At 39.8% G+C, this 12,450-nt stretch overlaps 1 protein-coding gene across 1 annotated transcript in view; it reads left to right on the top strand.

Annotated features, from left to right (window-relative positions):
• Window positions 1-12,450, top strand: part of TMX4 (thioredoxin related transmembrane protein 4) — a 640,042-nt gene that overhangs the window by 625,305 nt on the left and 2,287 nt on the right. Inside the window, exon 8 of the mRNA XM_044056560.1 lies at window positions 7,425-12,450. This exon is cut by the window's right edge and continues 2,287 nt beyond it. Within this exon, the coding sequence (XP_043912495.1) occupies window positions 7,425-7,684 (260 nt within the window). The 3' untranslated portion in view covers window positions 7,685-12,450. The remainder of the gene's footprint in view (window positions 1-7,424) is intronic.

Genomic DNA, 12,450 nt, shown 5'->3' with positions numbered 1-12,450 from the left:
TGTCACTTCTGCTCCTCAGCTCTTGAACGTGATTTTTTTGTAGGCGAAGCGCTACCCTCTTCAGTACATAAAGTAAGACATTCTAGGTTGTTCTTATGTTTGCTAAATGACAGTGTGGCACACCCTGAGCATTCTCTACTGCCTGGAAAAGGAACATAAAAAGCAATAAGTACCAGAAGTTAAGTATAGCCACACAGACTCAGAAACTCCTATCTTAACTTTCCTAGCAAGTGGTTGGTAGAAGTTGAAAGTTCCTTACATGGGAATGAATAGGAGAGTCCATACATATCCCCTGCTGTTGGCTGGAGCTCCATCAGAAAACCCAGGAAATGGCCTCAGTCAATAATTTTTAGAAGAAAGTCCATTTCAGAAATAGTCCTTCTGTCCTCTTTTAACAAGGGCTACAGCTGCTTACCTATATTCAGCTTCAGCAGATTTTGAGAGTCCTTAAAAAAGAGAAGCCTGGTTCCCAGCTCCTGGTTTGTGTGTGCTGGGATGTAGGTACTGCCTGTCCCTAATTGATTGGAAAGATCACACATTTGACTAGCTTTAACGCAAGAAGAATCTCCTCCAGTCATTCCTCCACATGTTATTACTCTTATTCAGAGCTAACGATTCTTCTCTCCAGTCACCATCTGGTCGTGGCCTAGTTATAGGAGGGCTCATTGAGACATTCTGCAACAGGGCTCTTGGTTTATGCCATTGATTTTGGAAAATGCATAAAGTCTGGTGAGACCTCTTCATATGGTTGTATTAATCAGGGAACATTGGTTAATGCCAGTCTTGAGCCAAATGCATATATGTCTTGTACATGTGTTTCACTGTTAACACACACTGGCTACATGCCCACCTTATACTTCATCTCACACATATCAGCTGTACATGAACTCGTTCCTGCTGTTGCTGGTGAAGAAGTGAGGGTTTCTTACCTCTTGGCTTCTTGTGAATAATCTCATTAGCTTAGGCCTTTGTGAGCAAGGCAGTCATTGACTGCTCCCCACTCTACCATTCTTCTTTGGAGAAGTCTCAAGGTTTATGAGGTTTGTTGTGAATTGGCCTGCAATGCCAATTCCTTCATCATAAAACTACACTGCTGAGTATCCGGAAAAGGAAGATGGGGCTTGGGTCAGCGCCCACATGGTTTAATCATCAGGGATGACTCAAATGCATTCCAAAAGCACAAGATTCCTTTCATTCACCTCCCAAGAAAGCAAATTCTGTATGCGTAGCCTTGTATAAGTAGCATGATATTGAGATAAAGTATCAACAGACTGGCTGTTTTGTGGTCATCTCATTCCAGCACTGGGCATAGAGGCAAAATCATTTTGCCAGCTTGCTGCCAGAGAGGAGACTACAACCCACGAGATTATGGGTAACAAAGTATTCTCTCCTGCCACATTAGAGCATGCCCTTACCTAGTCATCTTACATGTCCATATTTTAGTCGTTCCTAATGGACCAAATACTGAAGAGGCTTTACCTCATCCTCTATTAATCCAGGCTTGAGAGAGGTGGGCAAACCTGTGGTATCCATTGTGGGCTTCCATATGACTGCCAGTGATTTTGACTGCACTACCACTGTTGATACAGCCAGAGACTTTAGTACGTGCCTGTACAGTATGGTTCAGCTGAGCCTTTAGCTGGACTTGCAAGAGGAGCTCAAGTGGTCCATCATGGATGCTGTTTTCATGGAGGGGCTATATTTAGTCAGCCTTCTTAGACATGCAGGATGACTGACCTGTTGAAGAAAAAGTTATGTTTATTTCAGAGGACTTGCATGACCTCTCTATAGCTCCAGCCACATTTTCGTCTAGACTTTGACAACCCTTCAGAAAGAAAAAGAAGAAAAAATGCTTTCTGGCAAGCCAAGGAAGGTCTTCAAGTTTCAGATGTTCTTGCTACACTAGAGGCAGCCAAATTTGACTTAAATGGCCCAATAGTAGCACCTGTCACAGTCCTGTCTGCAATCTGTGGTTGCCTTTGGGTGACTGTTGACCAAGTTTCCCCTGCTTGGAGGACCATCCCCAGAGACTAGAGGTTTCTGGACAAGATCATGGTTAGCCATGTCTTAGATCTTACAGATTCTGTCCAAGAAAGGCTACAATAAGAGGTTAGACTGTTAACACAGAACTCTTAGGATGGGCCCAGACTGTGCTCCTCAGAAGGGCCATAGATGCTATTCTGTTTGAAATTAGGTCAGGGGTCCTAATATCCCCTCTTTTTGGTTCTGAGAGTATAGTTTCTGCCGTCTCTCATTCCTACCAGTGAGGAACCAGAAAGTCGTGATCTTAACAGTGTGGATGATGTTGCAGAAGAAGATCCAAAAACAGACTCTCTTGCACTTTCTTTGCGTGCTGTAAGTAGCACATATGACAGTGGACTATAACATGTGAGATGATGCAAGATCACAGTGTGTTTTTTTGATCTTCACTCCTACTCTACTGTTAGACCACTGTTGCCAGGCTCTGTAGTGGTGGACAGTCCCCACAAATCAAGAAGGCTTCACACTCCTGCAGCCAATCCTGTCAAATTCTAATGATTGTTGCAGATGGCTGCTGTGTTGGTCTGAATGAGCCATGTCTTGTCATTGTTTACCAGAGGGGACCAGTCTGTCTACACTTGAGAGAAGATGGCCTCCCCATGCCCCCAGGGAGAGACGTGGACGGAGGAGATGAGTCCTCCCGCCGCCCCGAGCTGGGAAGCCCATCCGAGGGCGGGGGGAAATAGGCAAGCGTCTGCCCCCCCCCCCCCCCCCCCCGGAGTTCTGCTCAGTTTAGTAGGGAAAAGGGAAGGTTGTGATGGATGTGCCCTCTCTTCTGTGGAGTGGGAGTTTTCTTTGAGTTTTTAGCATTCCAAATGATTCCATGCTTCATTTTAATCCTTCCGTCATTGACAAGGGTGAGTGATAGCTGATGCTATGCCATTGCCTGGTTTCTGTTGTAGAGCCCTTATTTCACCATATTTTCTGATGGGGACCTCGGAGGTTATCGAAGCAGGTTGGAAGCCTTCTGTCTGGCAGGCTTATGCCTCCAAGTAGAAATCATTCCTATTTTCAGTGGAGCATTACCCTTGCTGTTTTATTTGGTTAGATTGTAGGTGGTCTTGATGTATCTCAGGCATCTGTATGACATGAGTCTCCGCTATTCTACTAACAGGGTGCAGGTATATTTTATTTCTTCAAAAGACATTGTAGAGTGCAGGATACATTCAGTTCAACAGAAAAATGGCTCAGTAACACACAACTTTCACTCAATACTAAAAAAAGTACTCAAATTCTTCCCCAAATCACATATCCAAGACAGAACCAAATTCAGAATCACCTTCCTGAACAAAACCGAAATAGAAATAGTCTCAAATACCAGGTTATTAAGACTGACCATAGATGACCACCTAAAATTTGATCTACACATTAAAACAAACATCAAAGCTATGAATGTTATAAAGATCAAAACATGTCCTCACTACTTCCACAAAAATAGCTTTAGCTACCACCAGCCTTTTCTCCTATATTGTGCACCAATCCTCACAAATCTACAAGCTTCAGTTATGAAGAAACTAGAACCCTATGATAAAAATTTGCAGTTAAAAAAAAATATCACATCCATCACTGTTCTGCACTCAGGCTATTAAATCGAAGTGAACTGTCTCACACCTGGCATATACCCACCTTACCCCATAACATAATACATAAACCTTTAGCATGTCCAGCTTGTCAGCAATACCCTCTGTAACTGTTGCCCTAACAGACTTCTTTGATCTAATGATAAACTCCCCTCTAGCGACAAAGCACAGAAAAGTTGCTGGATATGCCCTGTATGTATTCTAATTCTGTTGATAAGACTTTGAACTCACTCCCTACTACACTTAGGTCAGTAGACAGGCTCCAGACTTGGTACTAAGACAGTTTCTAACTGCCTCATGGCATTGCTGTTGTACCACTCTTTGTTAAATTCTCACTACCTAGTCCCACAACTAATACCTCTCTCATTTATCAGCACTTATCCATGATATAATGACCATATCACTCCATTTCTGGTCCTAACTCTGTTTTATAAAATTATCACAGATATATACCATTCCTCACTTGCACACACACACGTACTCCCCTCCACCACAGACACCTTTTCTCCTATTAACTATTTCAAGCTTCCTAATATAAATAACACATATCTTTCATATATACTCTTTTTCATTATATAATACTCATTCTCATATCCATCAGTATATTCTCCATAAAAATAATGTATCAACTTGACTTTCTGTTTTTGTATTCACAAATATTTGCTTTTTCTTGGGCTGTCCATTATTCAAGTTATTTACAGTCTGACTGCCCAATATTCATGATGTGATTTTTATATTTGAATTTAACATCTGAATCTCCAGCCTGCTGTAATGACAGCACTCTTTACTAAAATTCAACTTCACAATGTGTATATACATTATTGTTTTGTATATATCGATGTAATATTTGTTTTTGTTTTCATGTACTAATTTATCTTTCTGTAATCTTATGTAACTCTCAAGGAGCTTTTCTCCCTGGGCCTCTGCAGAAAAAGGGCAGTTCTGCCTAGTCAGACTTTCCCACTAAACATAAACCAATAAAATATTATAGTCTGTTCTAGCAAGTAAGCTGCAAGAAAAAAGTACATGTAATTAGCCACAGACACACAGGTCCACCCAGTCAGCCAGCCCAACTCACAGACTTCTGTGTACATTTCAGCTTGACATGGCTGCTCCCCAGTGCAGAGACACATGCTTGCATGCTGGATAAAAGTGGGCAGTTAGCCCATGCGATAATTTGTTCTGTACTGTACATGTTTATGCTCTCTCTATTTTGGCATGTAACTTGGTGCTGCTTCTTGTTCCATTTCTGGCCGCAAAGCTCTAAAACTGATATTCTTTGAAAGTTAAATACCCACTTTTCTATCATATATTGTATGTGGTTAATTAGTGTAGCTTTGAACCTTATGGGAAATACCTTGTGCATGACAGAGAAGGCTTTGTAGTTGCAAGTGTCAGCAGATGAGACACACTTCATTTCTGGCTGACATATAAAAAGCTGAATGTCCTGTGGAAGGAATCCTCTTCTTCAGAGTCACATATGCCTTGCAGTAGCTTGTGGAATGCACAACTGTATATAAAGAGCCACAGAAAAGAGCACAGACTGTTTCCAAGCCTTAAGGGCTGGCATATGTTTTGCCTGCCAGTTGCTGTTCAAACTTTCTAAACAAAAATAAGCCATCAGTTAATAGCAAGTTCTCCCAAACCACTTTCTGTGTGAAAAGTATGCCAGTCTTGAATACTATATTAACACAGGTGGCAGATGCTAATGTCCATAAAGAGATTGACTCAAAATGTAAAGAAAGAGACTTCCTACTAAGTTGGTTTGTAAAAACTTCCTCAAGAGTCAGTCTTCCAAATGCACCAATACCTCTTGGAGTGTACACTTTGCTGAGGTGACTGCTCCCAACCATGCGATTTCCCTGGAAACTTGGACATTTGAACAGCGTATATCTACAGTTATGCATGCCCCTACACCTAGATTCAGTATATCTCAACACGGCTTTGATTTAAATAATTTTATTAAAAAACTGGCAGAAGATTTATTTTTACTGGGCAGAATTTACAGCTCACTGATAGTTAATCCCCCTATATCTAGAACCCATCCTTACAAAAGGAAGAGAGGACTGTCCCCTCAGAAGTCATCAAATTCTTCTTTAGAAGAGGAAGAAGACTTGGCATATATTTGAGAAACAGTGTCTTCTTTTCTTGGATATGACTCATGGCTGAATAGCAGGGGGATATACTGAAGCAAATGTCTTTCTTTCTGTGTAGTTATTTAGAACCCTTGCTCTCCCACTGGACTTCCAGTTTTCCCATTGGACGTCTAGACAATGCCACCATGAAGCCTTTCACTTGTCAAACATTATTTACTAAGTGAAAGCTTGGTTATGCTTTGAGCAGAGAAATTTTCTTTAGCACTTCAGTTCAGTTGCTCAGCTTGCAGGCAGTCATGACTCATCTCGGGCCTTGTGCAACTTGAATCTCAGCTATGCTGTGGTCAAGGTGCATCTCTCTAACATCTCTGCCCATCATGACATTGTGAGTGCATAACTGTTGCTCAATAGCAACTGAAATTCTGTATCTTTAGCTTCTTATGAAGAACATTTCTCTACCTTGGAACTGACAGCCTTACCTATCCCCATTTTAACCAACACTTTTAGCAAATCTCAAGTTCATTGGTTTGAAGATGTTTCTTTAATGGCCATCAGCAGTGTTTGTAGTGATATTAGAGCTTTAAGTCTTTAACTGTGGAAATGGTCTACTTCTGCTTGACCTCCCAAAAGTGACTTCAGATTCATCTTACAATCAGTCTAGTCAGGTTGCACTTTTTTATGGAGGGAGAACCAGATGGGCAAAGAACACATTGTATCTTGGATCTGCACTTCCAGCTTTTGTTTTATCTAAAGATGCTGCACGAGTTCAAGGAGATGGAAAAGTTTAATCACATTTCCTCCTTGAAAGGGGGGGGGGGGGGCAGCAGTGCTTGAACTCTCCCTTTCTAAGTGTATTGCTAATTCCTTTGTTTTACCATGAGGTCGTGACCCACTCTTTGGGATTTGCCCCATTCTGAGGCCACTGTGCAAAAGATGTGGCTACTTCCAGAGATTTTTTCAGAGTATCTCCATTAGGGACATTTTGTTTGCCAGTTCTTGCCTCCACAAGGCATTACTGCTTTGGACCATGATGCCATGAGATGGACCTCCTTAGGTACTTTATTCAGAACCTGGCCATTTGAGCCCTGGACTTTAGACCTTTATTCAACTTGGCCTTCTAGGAGGTATAAATTTCCTTGACTGAGACTCTGCCTAAGAGTTAGGCACTGCAGAATTTTTCAAAAAATATGTATAATAAATATGTCCTCACCATGTTAGCTGATCTATGAGAAGCTTTCTGAATTGGATGCTTAAAACCATTCCAGTGCCTCCACTGTGTGGATGGATTTTCCATTTTGTGGATGCAAAAGGGTTGTTCTTTAATTGAGCCAGGTATATAATTTATAATATTCTTGTATGCTGTAATTTTTGTTTCCTGTCTTTCTTGTGCTTATCCATTGGATGGAGCTTAAACTGAACTGTGTGACACACAAGTTAGCAAGCCTCGCCTAGCCAGAAGCATGATGCTGCAGCATGCACTGGCAGGAGGTGTGGATGCCCGAAGTGCAGGAATGAGAGGAAATATCATTCTGGAGGTAGCAGACTACTGTAAACCTCCTTGCAGATTAACTGATACAGTGAATATGCAGTTGTTTTATATTTTTCATATTATGCATCTGCTGTTTTACATTTTGCATTATCAGCTTTAGATGTCCACATGTTCTTTGTATACTGCTCTTCTGAGAACACTTAAACTCTGTTCCCTTAGATGTTAATGAGAAGTCACTTGAGCATGAGGTAAATGAGGAGCAGGAAGACATTTCAGATGAGAAACAGCACATTTCTGAAGGAGAAGAGGAAAGACTCAATGTAAATGATAAAACAGCTGCAGCAGATGGTGGAGCAGATGAAAAAGAAAAGGGGGTCACAGTAGAGGATGTACCAGATCAGCCTCCTCCTGATAAAGAGAAAGAAGATGAAAGCACAGTAAGACAGCGGAAGCCACAGTCTGAAACAGGAACTTCATAAACATTATAATGGATGTTACTATTTCAAAGTACAAGACCAAAGAAAAGTGTGTACATTTTGGGAAATTGCTGGATTCATACTTAGTGTCCACGCCTGTGTGACACTTTGTTTACCATAACAAATGCCTTACATTTACTTAAGAGAATATACAGATTTATCTGTGTATCTGAATATTGGTGCATGTTTGTACAGTATGCTTGGAACGTTGCTGTTGTAAATTAGAGTTGGAGGAGCACAGTGATTGTGTTGCTTGGGAACCTTTACTGTTTTTAAACTACTAGTTATTTATCTTTTTGGTGTGTCTTTTACCCTATTTTTAAATGCAAGTCATTTGTATATAAATGTTAACTTTCCCAGTCTTTAAGGCAGGTGTTTATACATGCAGTTAGTGTAATAAACTTTGACAATCAAATTGTAGAATATAGATTCATATTCTGACATCATGATTGCTTCTTCTGAGCCACAAACTGCACATATTTGCTGTGTAGCAAGAAGTCAGTGACTCCCAATAAGTAGGAAAAAAATTGTTTTTGGTTTGGTTTTGCATAATGCATTACAGCTAGATAAGAAATAATGAAGTTTGCTGATATCCTCTGCACTGATATTCTAGAGTTTTTAGTATTCATTTCCAAATTAATTGTCCCACACCATTTTCTAGAGCAGTTGATGCATTATTTATTAGACTTTTACGTATTCCTTAAGCAGAAACTATCAGAGGAAAGTAGTATCTGAGAAAGTACTGAAATGTTACTGTGCAAGGCTAACCTACTTAAAGCAACACTAACTCCGGTATCTTTTCTTAAGCTAATCAAGCATGAGCACAAGATATAAACTAAAAAAGTAGTAGTATAGCCAGTTAAAATGGAATGACAGTTTAATAATGGTGATTTCAGTTATTAAAAGGATGATAGACCCTTTTGAATACACATTTGTTTCTCGAGAAACTGAATGACAGAAAAGTATGACAATCCAGATTCACAGTGTGGCAATAATCATCTCACTGTTAACAAAAATGTTATTTTTGGTTTCCTAAATTGAAATAGTTCCTGTTCCATTGACGTTGGATCTCTCGATATTCTTAAATGAGCATAGTGTAATCTAGAAAACATGTCATTTCAACAGTATTTTAACATAACAGTGGGGTTCTATTTTCACATAAAGTTTCTTTCATTTTGTAATAACTGAATTTGAGAAACGGAACAATGACATGAGTTGGAGCCTAGAAATGCAGCAAACAGCGTAATGTACATGCTCACTGAACTTCTTACATTACTCACAGAGAGAGTCGATTCAGAAAGATCAATTGACATGGAGACTTGAAGGTTTATAAAAAAGAATCTAGTGAAAAATGAAAGCACAGACTGAATACAGATAGTACTGGTGATAACTTTGTAAAATAGCAATGAAATGTCAGACAAGAGCCATTATAATTCAGATAGCTGGTGTAGATGAGCAGCAGAAGGTATGACATCACCTCCACCTCCCCCACTCCACAGAAGTAAAGATCTGTATTAGAACACAAAAATTGAAGCTTGTGAGTTGTAATAATGCAGCCCGACAAATCATCCAAGGTGTGTTAAGTAGCACAGTATTCAAGGTTGTGTACATTTTAGGTCATCACAAAACAAAACCTAAGAGAGTATTAGATATATGGATTTAGCTGTGGTTGCAACGGCCAGTGAAAATCTTAGAACCGTAACCAGTGAAACGACCACTGAAAAACAGACATTTTGAGTTGTCATATCACCAACTTTGGATAACATTCACACTTACATTTGCTGTGTATCAAGATCTAGTTCCTTTGTATATGAGGCACAGTATACCACAAGTAATGATGCATTTCCCATCCAAATTAAGATTTACAGTATGCATTTTCCTCTGCTTTTCAGATAATGCTAGGACTGTCTCCCTGTTATATGTTGCACAAACCCCAAAAGGCATATCTGCTGGTAAACATGCTTACATGAACTGACAGAAGAGTTCCAGTTATCTTTACAGGTGCAGTTTAACAGTGGCACATGCACAGAAAACATATATTCAATGTACGGATCAGCTTAGCTCTATATTTTTTATGGACTGTGTTGTACTGCCACCTGATTTTTTGGCACTTGGCTAAAGGACCATGATATCCCACTGCAGTGAAGAAGGCAACAGAAGGATTGCCAGGTTCTGTCATTTGCTGGTACCAAGAAAAGCCATCAGCAGAAATCTTTGCTTATCCTCTTTTGTCAGGCCACATAGGTTAGAAGTGGCTGTTGTAGCCACATGTAAATCCATACATCTGGTACTCTGTGTTCTGTTTTAATTCTTTTGATAATTTAAATTTATACAACTTCTGATTTTTGCCAGAGTATACACTGCATCTGTAAAGATAACTGCCACCTGCACCCCTGATGTGGAGGCTGTGCCCCTACACCCACAGCTTCTTCATATCTAGTTTCAAGGTTGCACCACATCTAAGAAAAGAGAACATACACATTTCTCTTTTCTTTGAGTTGATGTAATATTGAGGATAGTATTTTAGATATGATTGTGCGAGGGCAATGCCCCTATATCAGGAATATTTCCCACCAGTAGAAGATTGTATTTTTAGATGGCACAGTATGGGGGACAGACCTCCTAAATCAGGTGTGAAACGAACACCACCACCCCCAGCAAAACACACCTGTTTTAAAATTATATTTGATTAACTGCTTCATGACCACAGGTCCATCTTGGTAGGCTAGGCATGATGTACATTGGTCTGGGAAATTGAAATAGATAAATTATAATATCTGGGAATTAGCCAAAGTTGGACACCCATCTTCCTATCCAGATTTCTAGAGCAGTTGGATGTCCCCAGAGAAAAAAATGGTGGTCTTCCTACAGAAAGGATATCAGCATGCCTCTCTTCTGTAAAGAGTAGATCATCCCACTCCTTCATTTTTTCTTTTAAGCAAGACTTCATCAGAGGGGCATAAGTACCCTAATTTAACCCTGTTCTGGTGCAATTTTACCTAGAATTATTATTGTTTGTCGTCTTTGACTATTTGATTGAACTTCGGGGATTTTTTAATGACATATGATGTCCCTGAAAAAAACAAAAAAACAGCTGTGCCTGTGGAAAAGAGATCCTGCAAAATATTACCTTTCAGTGTTTTTTTCCCCTTGGATATGAATTAAGTTGACTCTTGTAAGCACTAGTAATATTTTCAACACAAGGACTTTGACTCTTTTTGCTAATAATATTGGGGCTTGGAGATGACCATCCATACCACCCCCCCAAAAAAAAAACTCCCACATGTGAGGATAGAAAGAGTAAATCCCCCAGTGAGAAATGCAGATAATCAGAAAACAGATAAATTGAGAAATATGATAAAAAATTTGTGAGCCAAAAGCATTTAGCCTTAGAGACCCCTTGCATCTCATTTAGGCTTGTCATTGGCCCTGCAGAGGAGTAGACATGCCCAACTTCTCTTCAAATTACAAGCACCTATAGGATTGATGTCCTCACGTATGTTAACCCCATTACATGCAGACTGTAAACTCCTTGCAGTGGAAATCAGCCAGGCCTCATTTTGATGGATAACTATATCACAACAGTATGCCAGTTCCCAGACATCAGTGAGGGATGCCATCATTACATGGGATAATGATTTCTGTAAGTAATTGTGAACCTGCGATTCAATGATCCCAAAAATTTTAACTGAACATTATAGATTATCAGATGTGTGACGCATGTTATACTGGTTTTGCTTCTACTGATGTCCTGTCCTCAGTTGACTACCTGTCAGTTTCCTTTGCCTCAACAATTTTTGACTGATAAAGTCTTACAGAAGAATATTTGATGACATGACAGTAAGCTACCCCCCCCCCCAACCAGGAAAAAACAACTCTTCATTTTGTGCTTCAGGTGTTGTGGTCTGTCTTGCAAAAAAAGAAAAAGAACTCTTCCACAGAAGGGTTGTATGACTTGTAGTTGAAGGGAATCTACCCTGTTTTGATTAAATAACTTCCTCTAGGACTATAGCACAGATGATGACACCATTGCTTCTGGAAACATTTGAGGACATCTCCTCCTGGAAGACAATGAACTTCATGAAGAAGACTTTGATATAGGAGTTATTCATTCCTGTAGCTTCTATGCATGAATAAGTCCATGACAATAGCTATTCTGCCATTTCTACAGGCCTTCAATCTTACTTTCAAGAACATTTTTTTTAAGTTGGAACCGGACTTTCATCCACCTGCCCCCAAGGGAACATGTGGCATATCCTACTGTAACATAAGTTCACAGACCAGAGGACATGTCTTGGCCTTTTGAGATCTGTTTGTAGTGATGTGAAATCAGGGCGTTGAATCCATTTGGTTGAAAGATTGATAGGTCTACTTCCCTTGGAAGCAGTGCTATCAGCTGCCAGACTTGTGTGACTACATGAAGGATATATTGTCAACTACATTGATGATATGAGCAAAGATATGTACAGTGAAATCTGGAGTGGTAGGCTGTCAACTTGTTTGTAGTTTGCATTATAAGTGGTGTAATGACGCAATTAAATGTGGATATGATGCTGTAAATGCCTGTTCTGAGAACAGCCAGAGACAACAATCCTAAATGACGTACGATTCTGAATACAGATGTTGTGAAATGTCAGTTACTCAGCATGCTGTTAAATAAAGACCTTGTGTTTGGCTTTATTTCCCACAATATCTTTAAGAAAAGAAACTGAAAGATAAACATTGAAACAGATTTTTCATCCCTCCTATCTTGGGAAACAGTAGAAATT

Source organism: Protopterus annectens, chromosome 1.part2 (genome assembly GCF_019279795.1).
Source record: "Protopterus annectens isolate FY-2018-M chromosome 1.part2, PAN1.0, whole genome shotgun sequence".
NCBI classification, from domain to species: domain Eukaryota; kingdom Metazoa; phylum Chordata; order Ceratodontiformes; family Protopteridae; genus Protopterus; species Protopterus annectens.
Note: the sequence above shows the minus strand (reverse complement) of the source record. Positions and strands in the feature narration are given on the sequence as shown.